Raw genomic sequence first — 18,319 nt, 5'->3', positions numbered from 1 at the left:
GGCACCGGCTGTGTGCTGCACTTACCTCTCTGAACATGTCTTACTGCCTTCCCACATGGCAGGGCAGATTTCCTGTTTTCATACATTGCCTTGTCAGCCCTAATCAGTGTCAATAGGTTATGGTGTCTTTTGTGCTGGCGGCGTCAGCCCTGACAGGAAAGAACTTTTAATCTCTTCCCTCACACCAAGCCATGAGAAGCTGCAGGCGCTCCCAGACAAAACTCCCTTGGCTCCTCTCCGAAAAATTCTCTCAAGCACTCGGTTGCTTAGCAATATTTGCCTTCCCCCTGTACGGTTCAAATTGGCAACATCTGTCCCTTTGGCACTTTTCACTTGTGCAAGAAACAGTACGGAAAGTTTCAGAAATCTACAGAGAGGTTGGTGGAGGATGATTCGCGTGAGCCATCAGAGCTGCTTTGGCATTTTATTGCTGGTTTATTTCTAGCCTGGATAGAAAATCTGGCTTCTTCCAAAGGAGATGCACACAAGGGAAAATAGTCTTTTGCATCCGGTGGGACTGACCTATTAAATCAAATACAAGTAGCTTTTTCTGTTTACATAACTACACCCGCATGCTCTGGCTTGGTTTAGCTGAAAAAGCCCCAACAAAGCACAGCACTGACATATAATTCCTCCCTGTCAACTGGGATTGACTGTGACTTCTCCTAAGATATTGCATGTTCATCAAGTGAGAAAAAACCAAGAGAAGCCAAAATGTGTTTATGCATTAAAAAAATTCAAAAGCTGTGTGCAATCCTGACCTTATAACCACTAGTCAAACCCCCAAACTGCCTGTGCTCCATGCAACCATCCCAAGGGGCAGTGATTAAGGTCATTGCCTCTGGATGTACCTGCAACCCAGCAAATGAGTGGAACAAGAAATTAAAATAATGTAAGAGCATAAAAAGTACCAACTGCTTTTACTTCTGAGAGCCAAAAGGGAATATGGAGAAGACCCAAGTGAAAGGATTTGTCTTTGGGTACTTGGTATGACAATGAGCAGCAGAGGATCCCACAGTAAACCTTCCTCTGGCTGCAATTCATTTCTGCTCACACCACAATGCCCAAGGGCTGTGAGAAAGGCCTTGGACAGCACAGCCCCAGATATTTACATGCAAGTTGTTAGGGAAGCCTACCAAAAATGAGATAGCTCAGTTTCAGCTCTTATGGTGAGGTTGAGGTTTACTTTTTTCAGCTACAAGACAAATTGACACAATGCCTGTGGGGATGCATGGAAACCCTTCTCCAATCACCTAAGGCACTTTTGATTATAAAAAGGGCAGCAGAGGAGACACAGAAGTTACACCTTGTTACCTCTCTTAGTGCAAAGCAAGAAAAATAAAATAGTTAAAAAATAAATACAAGAAGTGAGGTAAAAAAAAAAACCTAAACAAAACACAATCTCCCTTCTATTCAATAAATGAGAAATACATTAAAGATTGGTAGAAAGATGGCAGTAGCTTAATGCTGACTACTGTGTATTCATTACATAAGGCCAACAGTGCTACATTTGTCTTTAAAGATTTTAATTTTGAAAGGATGAAGAATTAAAACTATATATTTATTGATACTTCACAGGGTTCACCTGTCTGACAGCTTTTGCCAGTAGAAAAACTCAGGTGCCATGAAGAGAAGTCCAGTCAAAAATTATCTACCTAGAACAGACTTTTTATATTTGCCATCCAAACATCTTCATAGGTATTTACTAATTACAATTTACTATTTAACAACCACGTTTAATTGGTGAACATTGATAAATGTTTACTGAGGAAAACACTGCTCAATGACAGCAATTTGAACAAAAGGTTAATACAGTGTTACCAAAAATAACACATCTGGGCTGCTTCATTGTTGCTTAGGGGTTCTAAATTGGCTGCTTCCCTATTTGCTTCCTAGTTCATAGGCAGGAGAGGCCTCATTACACGAGGTAGAAGGAGCTATGCCCTAACACCTCCAAAATTTTGGGGAAAATAAAGCCAAATCTTCAATGAGCAGAAAGGGATGAACATTCCTCCATAGACTATGCCCTTAATAATGCTTGAGGATTTATAAACACTCTCCCTCAAAACAGCCTGACTGCTTCTTCCCCTGCTGTCAAACTGATTCCCTTTCACACATCACAGTCTGTGTCAATGGAGGCAATTCAAGGGTCTTTGTTGGTGCTGCAGCTCTCCTAGAGACATAGAGAGAGAGAATGGCTTTAAAAGCATCTTTGTTTAGGTGCAGGAGAAGAGGAAAAACCTGGCACATGAAGAGAAGGGATACATCCAAGCTTCTTCACGTGTGCTATATTTTTAAGCCTTCTCACAACAAATTTGGAAAGATGCCTTAAAGGGACAGTGATGACATTTGAAAATGAAGGCTTTGATTTGGGGAAGAGGGGAAAGAGCTGTTAAGTGTCTCTGTGAATGCAAAGTGAGTCATTGCACTGTTATCCACTGTGGATTCATTCCCTCTGCAGTGAAACTGTGTGTCTATTTGGCCTGGAAGGCTGAACTTTTAGGAGTTCCCAAGAGAAGAAGCTGTCAATAATGAATTCACAGCTGCAGGTGAAACCCGCCTTAGAAATTCAATTAACCAGAACACATGTTGAGGAAATGGCTTTCCTAAGTCATGTCAAGGGAGATCACAGGAAAAACTGTATTTGGCATGTGGCTGTTCAGTAAACTGGGGCCAAACAGTTCAGGGAAGAGGAGGGAAGAATAGCAGAGTTTCTGCTAGTTTAGACCTATTCACTGTTAGGGTCATTGCACGGCAGGATCATCTCCACAGCTCCTGTTGCACCAAGAACTAAAGAGGGGATGACTTTCCAGCCAACGGATCCCCAAGCGGTCTCTCTTGTACAGGACATCCAGCACAGGGGCCATATATCCAGGGGTGCCACCTCACTGTTTCTTCCTCTTCTCCCTCCAGGCTTCAGCCCTGGAGGGCTCTATTATCAAATAGATGTTCATCACTGAGACCAAACAGAAGTAAGCAAATGTGACAACGACAAGACTGAAAACAGCAGAAATCAAAGTAATGTATTTTTCGCTAGAGCTTACAGAGCCATTATCCAAAATGCCTGTATTCCTCCCTGCCTACGCACAGAAAACAATCAGGGGCCACAGCCTAAAGATCCCTACTGCAAAGCAGGATTGTTCAGCATATTCACAGAAAAGGTTCATTTATCAGCTTCAAAATGGACTAAGCATATAATTAAAACCAGGATCCTGGCTTGTGCCAGGATTTTCTATTATCTTCAATTTTTTTACTATGAATTATTTTTATTATCTATTTTTTTTTATTATCTTCAATTCCCTTTTTACTTTGTTCTTACTTTGCCACAGATGAAACAGAAGGAGCATGAGCAATGGTACTCCCGCACTGGCAACTGTAGGATTTCCATGGGCATTTGGACTCAGACTTACGTGCTCAACAGAAAGTGAGAAAAAGGTCTCATTCAACACACACCATCATAGCTAATGCTTCCCTATCAAAATTTATATTAAACCAGAGTTCCATGAGATGACAGAAGAAGCATGGGGATGGGAAAAGAGATAAGACAATAATGCAGATGAGACAATAAGATAATGTAGAAGGTGATGCCCTGCACTGCTTTCTTTCTCTCCCAGGAGGAAAATCTGGTTAAGCAAATAAGGTAATGTGGACCTCAGTGAACTTCCTGTTTTGAGGTGTGATATGCAATGCCAGACCTATTTGGTAACAAATAAAATCTCTCAGCATAAAAGTATTTTTCACAAATTCTCAGCAATGTCATTTTGACAGTTTCCTCTCATTTCCCACAAGACACTGCCTACAGCCATTTGCAGCTGATCCACACCCTTTTCCATGAAAAACAGACTGCACCCACACTCTTCCTTTTCATTACAGAAGCAGCAAAATACAATTTGAAACGATCTCCATAGCTCTCCTTGCACAGCTGCCTTAGGACCATGGAATCCTACATCCCACAGGGCATAACAATAAAATCAGGGCTGAAGGATGAGCACAGTATATCTCCAAAATGTACCAGGGGACCAAGTGCCTTTGAGCTCTCAGGAGGCCAAGACACGAGGCAGGCAGAGTCAGAGTGCTGGTCTCTTGGCACAGCTGAAACTGGGCTTCAAAGGGCACAGGAAAAGGAGCTGCATTTGCTGAACAACACATGTACAGTGCTGTTCCTCCTCTCCCACTGCTTTGCCTGCTTTCTGCCTCCATCCCACAAGACAAATCAGAGAGGTGGCCTTGGATCAGCAAAAACAGATGGAGTACAACAAGGAAACTTGCAATATCAACTCATATTTTCCTGTGGGTCTACAGCAAGATTTTACAAACTTGCAGAGGAGAATCCTGTGGTGTTCACAGTCAAAAAGCCCAAGTGACCAGAGAATCCACTGCACTGCTGGCTGTCCCAGTCCTCAGTGAGGATGTGGGGCCTCCACCCACCACCACTGAGAGTCCTGACACTGTATCAACACTTGACCTTCTCACTATATCATTTTCCCCCTTCTTTTCAACAAGCCTTAGGGGAAAATAAAAATTATGGGCACAGAGGCATGTTCTATCCAAGAAACCTGCTGTAGCCTCACTGAGAAAACAACAGAAAAATCACAGGAATTGTCAGATTTTCTCCATTCAAACAGGTATTACACACCCATGTCAACCTCAAAATGCACCTTCCAAACAGGATAACACACACACAGTCATCACTGCTTCTGGCAGTCACTGCTGTTTGATGACCTGTTCTCCCACAGTCAAACTTACTCTGCTCCAGCAGACATCCCCAAAAATTGCACTCACCTCTATGGGCTCAGAAGAGGTTTCGAATTTGTATAGTTCTGCTTTGGCTTTTGCCTTCAAATCTGAGAGATCTTCATCAGTCTCTTCCTTGGGCTCAGAAGGGGTTTCCAACTTGGATAGTACAGCTTTAACTTTTGCCTTCAAATCTGAGACATCTTCATTGGGTCCTTCATGGTACTCCTCCAGGAGAGGTTTAAGCTCCAGGGATTCAAATGATGCCTGATCTTGGCCATCCATGGGTCTGACATAGGCAGTTGGTTTCTGCTGCATTGCACTGGCTTTTGATGTCAGAGAAGGGGGAAAAGTCTGAGAGGAAGGCTGAGTGGTGCTGGTTAAGGTAATGGCTGGGCTGTCCCGACTTTCCTTCTCCTGAGATCCTGTCACTAAGTCCTGTAATGATTTGGTTTGACTGTAGGTTGACCCATGACTTTTGCTGCTGTTCTGTGACCTGGAATTGATATGCTGGCTGGAATGTAGAGGTGACAGGGGTGCCACGGGAGAAGACAACAAGCATGGCAGGAATGGGGAAAGCGCCAGAGGGGAGGCCTGCAGGCCATGAGCACGACCTTCCCCGCTCCCAGGCTTGCCATTGTGGCTGTGGGGAAAACCTGCCTGAGTGTCCCAGCCGCCACGGCCGTGTTCCTGACCATGGCTCCGAGTGCTGGGTAAGCTGTGGCTCTTGCTGTGCAAACCTGAGGCTGGTTCTGTTCCTGACTGTGCCTTTTGGTAGTGACTGGAGTGGCTTGGAGGACGAGGGGGTACAACCATGGGTCCCACGGGTGGACGGCGGGTCAGGTGCTGGAATGAAGATGGCAATGTATGGATGGCCTTCTCAGGGAAGTACAGGCGATCAGGCTGTCTGGGGGGAAACTGAGGGGCAACACTCTTTGGAATCCCTATAAGGTTTTGACAAGATTTGTTGCTCATGAACTCCTTGACCTCCTCATAATTGCCCAGCATGTTCTGAATTCGGCTTGACAACTCATCTCCTTTATTAGTCTGCAAAAGAAGAACAAAGAGGTGGACATTTCAAAAGCCCCCCAAGAGATCCATCTCAGGAAGAGACATTCTTCAGGATCTTAACTTAATCACCACACATCACCATGAGTGAAATTAAGCAAGCTCATCTTGATCCTGCAAATCTCTCCAAAGCAGATGGGACTGCTTGAGCCACTATCAGCTATTCCAAGCCAAGCTTGGTGCACCTGAAGCCTCCAGGAGTACTAACATCAGATTAATTTGTTATACCCACACCTGCAGGCAGACAGGTAGACAAGCTACTCCTGAGCACTATCGCTCAAACTACAGGAGGCCAGCCTGAAGACCATACTGCTCTTGCACAACCACCAGAGATTCCACCACATACTCTGAGGAACTGAAATTAAAACAGATGGGAAGATGCTGTGTTTGTATTTATCATGCTCAAGTCTGCTACACCCTATGCAAAGCCACAGCTCTCCTCTTCCACCCCCATCCTCTTTTCTCCTCTCTTTCCCTACCACCCACCCCATACCATTACCTTGTAGGGTTCTGCAAAGAGGGGAGTTTTCTCAGAGAACTGTTTTTTGTCTTCCAGAACCTCCTGACTCCGTCTCTCTTTCTCTCGAATCCGCAGCAAGTTTCTGTCCTCATTGCATAAGCTTTAGGAAGGAGAGAAAGGAAGGATGATTAACATGGTACACCAGTGTTATCCACAAGTACCTACTTTGTACAGAAACCCTGGTTTCAGGCAATGGCATAATGGCATCCAGAATGAAAGTAACTTTGAAATCCATGGGATGGTTACAACTGACAAATCAGTTACATCAAGAATTTGCTGCACAACACAGAACTGTGGCACACAAGGTATATGCATCCTTCTCAGTGATTTCTACTCCTGATACCATCCTTCAGGAACAGTGGGAAGGAAAAAGCTATCCATCCATTTAATTGTGAAACAAATTGAGGAGCAGTCAGTGGGGGTGACAAGCACACCAGCTGGCAAATCCATTTGCAACAATAACTGTGAAAAACTAACATTCTTGTTCTTCAGACTTCCACCCCATTTCTTCACCCAGGAGTAAAAGAGAATCCATTATTTTGAAGGTGTTGCCACTTTCAAAGAATGAACTTTGCCTGCTTAGCAAAAAAACAAGGCAATGCTACTCAGTAATAAACAGGCTTGAAAGCTGCTCACCAGGAAACCCATGTAGTTGCATTTAAAACAATCACAAAAACAAATTTAGAAAGGTCTCAGAAACTCAGAAAACACCTGGTCAAATCCCCCTGTTCCTCCTCAACCAAATCTGCATGCACTCAACTCCACCAGCCCCACACCAAAGCACCAATAAACTTGCGTCACATGCACGGCAGAAAGACTTCACAGAAAGACAGATCCTTTAAACTACATCTTGCCTGTGAAATCCTACTGCAAAACAAGGGAATCTCTTGCTCTAATCTTTATAGACATTGGGGAAGAAAAAGCATGCAAGCATCTCTCTCCTGCCCTATTTCTACTCTACTGCACAGTCTACTGTATACATACAATTCCTATATTCCTCTTCATACTTGCAAATTCTCAAGTGTCCACTTTGCAAGGGAAGAGCCTTTTCCTCCCCACCAGTGACATCTTTCCAAATGCTACACCAACAGCTGCCTACTGAAAGTTTTATCATCCCTAAAGGAGAGGCAGAGGACTGGCTTTGCTGTAGCAGTTAACCAAGAGGTCTGACTGCTGCAGAGGGGGTTTCCCGACTCAATGGGAGCTCTGGAAAATGATGCTGACAGATGGCAAATTTCTATATACGGAACTGCAGTAAGGATGTACTTGTACCACTAAGGCAGAAAAACATATCCAGGGGTTAGACTGTGCACGTTTAGCATAGTTTCCAACTTTGCTACTGCCAAACTGTTTCCAAATATAGCAAAACAGAAGTGTCCAGTAATAGCTATGTACCTACTCTTGCAAACAATTTTAAACATTCATAAAAGAAGAAAGCAGGAATCACAGACCACTGCTTCAGTAAATACATAAAATCCTTCTATAATAAAATGTATAATAGAACCATTTCCCCTGTGCATTTGATGTAATTTTGCATGTCAGCAATTTCCTATCTATAAGCAGTTAGTTGGGCAGTTGCACCATGTGTGCCAGAAAAGCTTTGTGCAGTCAGGTGTGGGAAACATCAATTACAAAACATAAAAACTTAGGAAAAATTATAAGGTAAACTAGAAGCAATATTGCTTTGATCTACTATCTAAAATTGTAGGCTTGCAAATTATTTGTTTTAAGTGAATGTGTTTCACAAAGAGGCAGGCCGCACATTATGACCCTGAAAATTGCTTTTTACTAAAACACTGTGCTTACATCCACGTGGATTATGGATGCCCTTCTATTTCTAGGCTGGCAAGCACCCAAACTCAAGAGTAATCAAGTTGTTTTGCTCAGAGGTTCTGATCACACTCAAACAAAAGGAAAACCCTAAACCACTTGTGTCTCTCACAACAATAATATTTATGATGAGAAGTAGCTATGTCTCCTATATGTACCCTGACACCGAATGTAAAATAACTTACATGCTGCTTGCTGCAAAGACAGCAGCTGTAATACCTCTAAAGGCCTTTTCTTTCCCTGAACCTTCCTTGACCCCAAGCTCTCTTCCCAGCAATAAATTCTTTCTAAAGAGTGTGGAGGGCGGACAGAGGGGAAGGGCAGGGACACTGCCTATTTGCCATAGTGCCAATTCCTGAAGGTTTAAGAGAAGACAAAGGTGCCTGCTCGGGAACCCCCCAGCGGACACGGCTGCTCACACACGTACGGGGTACCGGGCACTGCTCAATCTTCAATGCCTTCACGGGGCACAGTGGCCCGGGCTGCTGGCCATGCACAGCCGGCTGCCCCTGCAGCCAGGCCAGGGGTCATTCCCCTCCCCTTTGCTGTTCAGGATCACCACCCACCCTCTGCCTCCCTGTCTGAATCAGGTCCATGTCATTTTCATTCCGAGTTTTCCTCAAACTTCATTGAACAGAAGGAGCCACAGTTTCAAAAGCAGAAGGATAAGGGGAAAAAACACTAAGTAGCTACTTACTTAATTATGCAGTTGCGAGCAGCAGTCTTCCCTTCTCTAAGATACAGGGAAGACCTTAAACTGCCTGAAGACAAGAGCTAAAAACCCTTCCAATTCTATTTTATCATATAGGTGTCATGAAAACCTTTTGAAAACCTGGGCTATACTGTAACTCAGGCAGCAGCTCCCTAAGGTCAAGTGTCAGGAAGCCAGGCAGAAAGCCTCTGAGAACCACGGTCAGCTCAGGCCCTGCGTGGCCCCGTGCCAAGAGGAGAGGAGGTCTCCGTGTCCTGCCAGGCGCCAGTAAGGAAACCCATGCGGAGACACCGTCTGCCAGGCTCCAGCAAGATGTTCCTCGTGCGCAGACAGCTCCAACCCTGCTACTGCCAAAGCTGCAGGGAGAACCCCAACTCCTGCTCTTCAGGAACCTCTTCAGACTCACAGCTTTGATACTTAGATTTTCCTAGAATGAGAACTCAAGAAAAACCTCAAAACAACCCTCAAGCTCTTCCTTACTGGTTTGCAGAAATGCTTTGGGAAACTGGACCTCGAGGCTTGGCACCAGCACACCAAACCTGGGAGTTGAGGGATACATGCACAAATCACCCTCACCCCCCCAAAAAAACCCCAAATAGTGCTTTGATACAGACTGAAACAGTAGAATTCTGCTAAGCTCAAAGCAGCCCAAGGTGAAGGCACTGCACTGGCTCCCATAATAAGGGATTTGGTTCAGGAAGTTCAGCAAAGCACACAACCTGACCCACAACATCATCCAGACTTGGGTCTGTAACAGAAGCCATAAAATGCCGACGTGCTCTGAAGCTGCTCTCAGTGACATGCCATCCCTTACTACATAGGTTCAAATGCTGATATGTGATCATCCAGACCATGATAACATTTTCAAAAAATAGACTGGTGCAGGAAGAAATTCTGCCTCTTCTGTCCCATGTGCTCCCCAAGTGAAAGTGAAATAAAAATAAAAATCTGCTTTAATTGCTATAAGATCTAGTGCTGGCTCCCAAAAGGAATTATCCAGGAGCAAGGAAGGGAGGTGGAAAAATGCTAAAAAGCAAACACACAGAAAACATTCACTTCCCTCTCAACACACAGAACCTCTTCCTCTGAAACACTCTGACACAACATTTCATTTCAGTACAACTGCAGGAAAACACAAATTTATTGAAGCTGTTTTGCCATTAAAATTGATTATTTTTTCAATGTGAGAAACTGCTGATCATGATTGAGAAATGTATTTTTGCTTAAGGTAAGACTCATCATCCCCCCAAAAAATTAAACAGAGATCACAAGGATGCAGCCTTGCTGCAGCACCCCAGCTCGGTTCCTATTAAAATCTCCACAGAAGAATTGCCACAATTTATAGAGCCAAGCTAACATCTGCCAAGATTAAATATGCAGTTTCATTCATCAGCTTGAAAAGAAAAGTGGATAAAGGCATGGCACAGAAAGCTCCTGAGCATCACAGCTGTGCTCAGCTCTCACACTGGTATCACCTATGCAGCCTGACAGTGACTGCAACACAAGCAGATGCAAGGACAACACTACAGCTAATTCCAAACAGCATCAAAAACCCCCTCTCTCAACCTTTGCTTCCTTTCCTTTATGGAGACATCAACAAGTTGTGACTTGCTGAATCTTTTAAGTTCTGTTTCACATCAAGCACTATTTCTCAGAAAATACACAGTTTGAACATACATAAGTGGTAAGAGAAAAACATAGGGTAGAAGTATAACAGATGGTACAGTTAGTCAATAATTTTCTGCATCATCATCATCATCAATCAGCTTTGGTACATGCTTCCCCAAAAATACATATCTTCACACTGAAGTGATATGAATTCGAATTAGCTTTTCAAGATTTTGCTTCCTTTAGCTCCTTCAGCTCATCACATCTATTCAGCCCTGTTTACTGACTATGTGATGGGGCATCAGACCCACTGAGCAAGAGATCAAGGCCTCACGGCCCACCTGTTTATATACAATGACTGTAAGAAACCTCCTGTTAAATATTTTTGGACCAAAAAAAAACCAACAACAACAAAAAAAAACGATTCCAAGAAAATGCAGCACTGCTGCAATCTTTCCAAAGCATATGGAAAAATGATCCTGAATACACCTCTTTTTATGTTTTAAACACAGAGCCCTCTAGGTTACACCAAAAAAAAAAACAAAAATGAAGCAGAGAAGGCTAGGATGTTGCAACAGGCAGAAGGGAACTGCCACTTTGCTTATGTAGAAACTAAGTTGGCCTTTGCCAGAAAAAAAAAAAAAAAAAAAAAAAAAAGTTCTACTTTTGTAACATTAATCATCTTCTCACTCAGCCTCTCCTATGGTAAGCTTTGGGTTCAAATTCTTACTTATTTGTTTCCTCCCACTGTTGCCAAGTTTAAAATTATATTCATTACTCAGCCATTAAAAGGCTTTTGCTTCCTTTCAGCATCAATAGGCCTTTGATCATCACGCAGTTCCCAGGAGTAAGCCTGATCTTTTCCTCAGAACTGAGCCCCTGCAGCGCCCAGCGACTTTTGCAGGAACTGGGAACTCTCAGATGTTCTTCAAACATGACAGATCCTTCATCGACTGAGCCTAAACCCCAGTGCAAATGGCTATGCACTTAAAAACACACCCCAAGATTTCTCAGCCTGTGGTCCACGAACCACTGAGGCCTCAAAAGAGGAAAAAGAAGATTGGTCAAAAGATGCAAATAACTGACAGTAACAACCTTTCTTGTGCCTACTCAAGAAAGGCAAACAAGTGAAAAGTTTATTACTTGGACTTTCCCTCACACCCTGAAATGTTTAAAATCTATTATTTAGTCAAACTGCCACGTACAACAGCAACTTAGGAAATCTGAAAAAATGTGACAATTATAGAGCACGTAACTATGGTGCCATAGCCGAAGACCTGAACAAACCAAGAGGCAGCATCTGCACTTGTGATACTGTAGAAATGAAGTCTCTAAAGTAACCCAGGCTTTCAGCCTCTCCCCATGTAGGTGACGTTAATAGAACACTCAGAAAAGGTGCTAATTATAAGTTAGACGGGGAACACGAAAGCTGTCATTCTCCATTTAAATGCAAATATACTAGAAGGGCTTTTAAGAAGGTGTGATTGTGTGAAGCGTAATTACAAGGAAAGCAGACAAGGAGTTGATGAATTTAAGGCTTTGTTTGTTCTGGATGTGGCAGGCAAAGCAGGAAATGTGAAAAATTTAAATCACCGGGTATGTGCAATGAAAAATCCTGACCACTTCGCCTCTGCAAGGCGTTCTGTACGCGGCAGTCTCAGGCACACATCCCAGGATTTCCTCAAGCCACGTGAGTGGTCTGACTGCCACTCAGCCCTGAAGGCATGCGTGTCTTTGTGGGTAGGTGAGTAAAGATCTGCAACTCAAGTGCAATTTCAGTGATCGGGTATACAAGAAAGAATCCAAGCTGCTGGAGCCTTGGCTGCAGCTGATGGAGCAGCTCTAAAACCGCAGCCTCGGATGGGACCTGAGTTCAGGACGAGTTCCCCAGATTTTAAGAGCCTTGTCATAGCTGCACACCAGGCAGCCTTGATTGTGGTGACCCAACCGTGACAAGACTGAACTTCCATGTGAGCACCAGGAGGAGCCCATCCATGTCTCTTCTCACTTCATCACCAAGGATCAAAAAGTTACCTTTGTCGGAATACAGATAAGACAGTTGCCCAGATCGGTTTATTTTGCAGAGGTGACAGTGAAAAATAAGTTATTCTAAACATCACTCTCTGTATCAAAATGGGAAGCTTCAATTTGCCTCTAACTCATCTACACTACCTGTTGCACAGCTGAGCAAACATTTTCACACAGCCCCAAGTGCCTCCTCGCACAGAGAGCTCTCAGACCCAGGGCCACTCTGGTCAGGCTCAGCTGGTACACCCAGATCCCTGTGACAGCGTGCTACATCCTGGCTTTGTCTGAGAATCCGCTTCCATGGAGAATCGACATTCCCTGCTGAGCAGATCCTGCTCCAACCGAGAGGGGATTTGACTCACCCACGATTTTCTCAGAAGTGACCTTTTCTCATTTTTATGGTTTTAAAAGTCAGCTGCAGTCACAGAGTCTCTCATCCACAAAATGCAACCTGGCATTATTCCCGACTTGCCACAGGGCAAGCACAGGGATGCTGGCACAGCAGGGTCACCAGCCCTGTGCCCCAGCCGCTGTTGCAGCAACTGTTCCAGTGGCACCTTCCCTGCCTCTGCAGCCGCTGGATCTTGCTGCGAGCTGGATTTTTCCCCCTTTATGAAAAGGGAGGTAAAGCACTTAGCAACTGCCGTGAAGTGAGCATGTAGACTTGAGCTCACACGCGGCCATGTCAGAGCAGCACAGTGGCAATTTGGATTAAGTCAGTGTTCAGGTAGTAGGGAGGCAGAAAGAAAAATTAAGGTGAGTAGACCTATTAGAGACTCAGCTTGACACGTTCTGCTCTGCACCAGGATTAACAGCACCTGGAACACCTCTCACGACTTGGGAATGGACTGCCCTGCAGCATTACTCCCTCCCACAGTGTTTCTTCCTATTGATTATCTACATGTCACTTACAATAAAAAACATCATGTATTTCTCCTGATTGTTTAAGTCAGCCTGAGACATGTAAACAAATTTAGCTCATTGTCTTGTAAACCTCAGCTCAGGAAAATTATGTGACTGGAGTAAAATCAGTGGAAGAGTGCCAAATCTTAAGTTTTGTTAAGCCAGGCCAGATCCTCCAGCACTATGCACTCCAGTGCCTGGCTTCAGCTGTTATCTCTAAGCCAAATCTTTCTGGCAGGGCTCTTCAAATCAGCTGCATGAGGACAGGAGCAGACTAACTACCACGTGGTGAGCAGCAATCCTTTCAGAGCACTTACATACGTGCACAACTGCCCAGCATGGAGACAAGGTGTTCCCCAGCGGAAACACAGAGGCAGGATGGTGATATTTTATTAACTCACCCACCACTAGCAAAATATCAGTGTCCCTAATGCCAACAAGGCATACTTGAATAGTCAGCAGTGGTTATCAGCTGCTGCCCGAGCAGTCTGAAGGCTTTCTTCAGTGAAGTGGTGCATGAAATCTCCCACTGTACCCATCTGCCTCTGAATTCATCATCTCAATGGCAGAAATCCAGCACCTGGGATGAACTGTTGTAGGCTTGCCTGGGAAAATGCATAGGGTACAACCTACATTCTACCTTATATAGAACCTATCCTACCTGCTCATTTACTTTTGCCTTGAAATACCTTTTTTGCTGTTCTTGTTGTTCAGTAAAATCAATAGGTTTAAAGGCAGCGAGAGAACTGTGTGTTTGCAGTAGTAATGCACAAAAAGCAGAATGTAAAAATGAAATCAGGCCTATATTTCTTTAAAGTATGCTCTGAAACAATGTCCTTTACTGGCAAACCATGAGAGATTAGGTAAAAAGGCTGTTGTAAACTAGTACTCTTTGAAAAGGAATCAAATTATTAAGGGATCAAGAAAAAGCATTTTTACCTTCAATATTAATTTCCCAAACCTACTTTAATTCATTTTTTTCACACAATTGCAGCATTTCAGTTCACACATATTTCTACCTTGGTGGTTATAGGAAATTAAGCCATGCTTGTTTAGACCTACTGTTTCTTCCCACCCGATATCCAAGTATTTTATTCCTCATGTAGCACAGAAGTACTCAGTCAAGCAAAGCCCAATGGTCCTCTCCAACCCAGTTACAGTTTCTCCAGCATCATCATAAAAATGATAAGCCTTTGGAAAAACTCTCAGTTAAAAGGCCTTAAGATAAAAAGCAAGTTACAGCAATGTTAAAAAAGAAAAATAACAATCCAGGTGATATCAGCTGTTAGGTTTCAGAAAACTAATGTTTAATTTTCCATGTGAAATAATTTTGCAAGTTAAATCAAAGATCCAAACCTTACAATCTATTTTACTACCTTATTTCTTTGAGAGGATACTGAAATGCTTACTACATGTGCAGGAAGTCAAATGCAGTAAATTTTCTGTTTTAGGACTACATTAAAATTATTAAAGTTGACATGCCTTTTGTTCATTGATTTTATAGAATTTCCTAAATGCCACTAAAAAAACCCCAACATTACTATTCTCCGCCCCAGTAAAAAAATAATTTCAACAAGATACACAGTTTGTAGAAGAAAACCTGAAATGTTTAGTGAGCAGATGCTTCATGGGTGTGCATTTTAAATCCTTTCTCATAGAACACTTCTCACACAGCTACCATCCCTGCACATCTGGCCAAGTGAATATGTCACTGATTTTTCCCCAGGAGCCTGCTATCAGCTGACCTTGTCCATGCTCTGACAAGAAGCTCCTATTCCATCAGTCACTCTGCCATGTGGTCCACAGGTGCCACAACATACACGTACTGCCACATTCTCACTTCACACACAGCTCAGCTTAGCTTGGTTCCCTTCAGCCATCCCGAAACTCCCATTTCTTAAAGACCTGACTTTGTCCAGCTTGTTGTAAATGCTGTCAGACAGCTTGAAAGGGCTGGCAGTGAGACCTCTGCCGAGCCCAAGAGCTTTTCACCTCAGATTTCCTGCACAGTCCGAAGGATCTTCCTTTCTTCCCCCTGCAACCATCCCAGCTGAGGGCTAACACAGGCTCCTGGAGCTGACAGCTCAATGCAGCTCAAAGCCCAGCATGTAAAATGTAACATCAGTCTGAGAATCTGCTCCTTTCCCAATTGCAAACCTGAAGTTGTTCAAAGAGTTGTTAACTCCACATCAAATGCTATCAGTGGTTTAATTTGCTGTGAGGCATATCAAAAGCAAAACCTGCAAATATGAGCATTTGAAACTGTCTCAGAAATACGGATATGTGAAACTCTGCCTCCTGAATCTTTAATTCCCTGCAACCTATTAAACATAAGAGCATCTTCATAACATTTCTTGTGAAACATTCTTACTGTAAATCCTTCCCAAACAATTGAGTAAATCAAATCTAACATGCTAAGAACAGGATAGTAGTGTAACTAAATTGAGAATAAGAAAAGTTAAAAAGTTAAAAATATGAAAGATTAATTCTTCCATACTTTCATAGGAATTAGCAGCAACACATCATGCATGAAAGGAAGGTATCCTATCCTTTTGAGTTTTTCACTTACATAACAGCATGTACCAAGTAACAGGTTGGACAAGTCTTATCTGCATAGCAAGGACTACGTAGAAGCATAACGAGATTAGCAATGTTTGTTGAAAAGATCTGTTTATATGCTGAAAAGCCTATTTAAAAACCTTTCCTGCATTCTCTGCCAGATTCTAATTATTCCAGAAGTATTTTCTATTTTTTTTCATCTACACACAGAAGGGCCTGCTAACTTTCCTATGGTTTGTATCTGTTTTTCCATTTTATTAAAAGGTGCACATGCTCTGTAGCCGACTACCTTTCTGTGCTGGAGTTTCAAACTGCAATCGAATCATCAGCCTGAACAAAGCATCTCATTGTCATTCTGAAAGAACTTGGCAAGTGTTCAATCTAAGCAAGAGCAATAATCCATGACAGGGTGCATTAGGCAGGTACTGATGCATGCCTAATGTACACTGCAAAGCATATACCCCTCCAAAATACACTCTGAAGTATCTTATATTTCTTTTTTCCTGCTTTTTAAGAATGTTTACATAAACTGTTACTTTTAGCAACTACAAAAAGCTATCCCTTTAAAGAATAATAATAAACTGGATACAAATACTTTCCCACTTCAATTCTGTACACAATTATTCAACATCTTTCTGATTTTCCAACTAAAAACCAAAAAACCAAAACAACAACAATTAAAAAAAGAAACCCAAACCAAAACAAACACAAGCCACATTTTCACCACTTCATCTGCACCTCTGTTTAGAAAGCACCTATTTTCCCCTGGAACTGGAAGCAGGCTGAGAAACCAGCAAGTGCTCAGCTCCACCGTCATTAGCCACACTTGCGTGCAGGCAGTGGGAACATCACCCTCTGGCTCACACCAAAAGCAACAGCCAGCTCCCGTTCCCACGGGACAGCAGCACGGCTTTGGCAGTGCCGAGGCCACTGCAAACACTGGAAACCTCTGAGCTGCCTGCTGCAAGCCTGGTGCTGGGTCTGCATCTGTGTGCGCCTGGCAGAGCCCAGCAGGCACCGGGCACGTCCCAGACGTGCCAAGAAAGGCTTGAGCAGCACAGGGGCTTCTGCAGGCAGCTGAAGTCAGGCATCCTTGCCTAAGGCAGCACCGGGAATCCAGGAAATACATCTTGGGAAAGGGGAGTGGAAACCAGCAAGGCCGATTCCAAAGCACTTACCTCGCCTCCCTGAACAGCACCTGAGTGCTCCTGGATAACATGCTCCCTGCTAACCATGGCCTATTCTGGAGAGCACACAGCTGTGCACCAAATCAACAGCCAGCTCAATACCCAGCTAATAGCTGTTTCACCTGCTGCCTCCTAACCTAGGTGAGATATCTGAAGGATGGACATAGTTTCTCTAAGGACTGATGTATCTCGAAAGGCTTGAAGCAATTCCCAAAAAATGATGTCAATGTGCCTCTGAGCACATCTCCTTGGCTGCTTAAAAACATGAGGTATTTTTTGTGAGCCACGTAACACAGCAAACCCCATGATTTTTGCAGGGAGGCAGAGGGACAATGTGTTTTCTAGCTGAAATAGCAAACTACTACATACCAGGAGTTATCTATCAATAATTGGGCAATGTGCTGATTAATACTTTTTCTGGGTTGCCTAAGGACATTGCACGCATGAGTATCTCACCACAATTAATTAATCATTCTTTGTGCTTTTATCCTGGTAGAATTTACATGTTGCACACAGTGAATACCCTGAATGAGGCAACTTCTAACTCCAAAAGCACTTACTATTGTCAGTTTATTTGCCTTGCTTAGCCCGATGCTCAGATTGGCAATAAATCATCATTCTTAGCAGCTGAAGTGTTTAGTGTCTTTCATTCAATATTCTTTCCTCCTTGCTGTTCCCCCTGGAAGTACAGTAATCATGTGCTGAATAGTCATTTACAGCACTGCAATTAAGAGATTATTCCATTAGGCTTTGTATTTCTATCCGGTTTTATGTTTCCATTAAAAGCACTTTGTTAAACAATTGAGCAAACAACTTCATGCAACAGCAGGAGCCTCATCAGCTGATGCCAGTCAGGCAGAGCCCAGTGAAGCAGCCCAGGATGGGCAGAAAGTGCTCATGGGTCCACAGAGACCCTCCTCTTCGACAAAATCCCAAAACCAGGGACAGGACAGGCAGCACAAATGCAGATGGGCCAATGTGGCATAAGCAATCCAGGGAGTGACTGCTGCCAAGAGATTGGGTGGAACTGGGGAAGAGTCCCGGGCTGGACACCTGTGAGTGGATGCATTCCTCTGTAAAAACAGCATCATTTCTTGTGATCATCTTCTCTGCTGTAAGAGCAGAGCAAAAAATGTCTAGGAAGTTCTACTTCCATAAAAACTGACCACC

The 18,319-nt window shown here is 43.4% G+C and overlaps 1 protein-coding gene across 3 annotated transcripts in view; it reads right to left on the bottom strand.

Annotated features, from left to right (window-relative positions):
• AFF1 (ALF transcription elongation factor 1) overlaps positions 1–18,319 on the bottom strand; it is a 66,878-nt gene that overhangs the window by 37,476 nt on the left and 11,083 nt on the right. For all 3 annotated transcript variants that reach the window (XM_068187724.1, XM_068187722.1, XM_068187723.1), the window contains exons 2-3: positions 6,302–6,422; positions 4,783–5,781 (exon numbers count right to left, since the gene is read on the bottom strand). In XM_068187724.1, the coding sequence (XP_068043825.1) occupies positions 4,783–5,781; positions 6,302–6,422 (1,120 nt within the window). The remainder of the gene's footprint in view (positions 1–4,782; positions 5,782–6,301; positions 6,423–18,319) is intronic.

Source organism: Anomalospiza imberbis, chromosome 4 (assembly GCF_031753505.1).
Source record: "Anomalospiza imberbis isolate Cuckoo-Finch-1a 21T00152 chromosome 4, ASM3175350v1, whole genome shotgun sequence".
NCBI classification, from domain to species: Eukaryota; Metazoa; Chordata; class Aves; order Passeriformes; family Viduidae; genus Anomalospiza; species Anomalospiza imberbis.
Note: the sequence above shows the minus strand (reverse complement) of the source record. Positions and strands in the feature narration are given on the sequence as shown.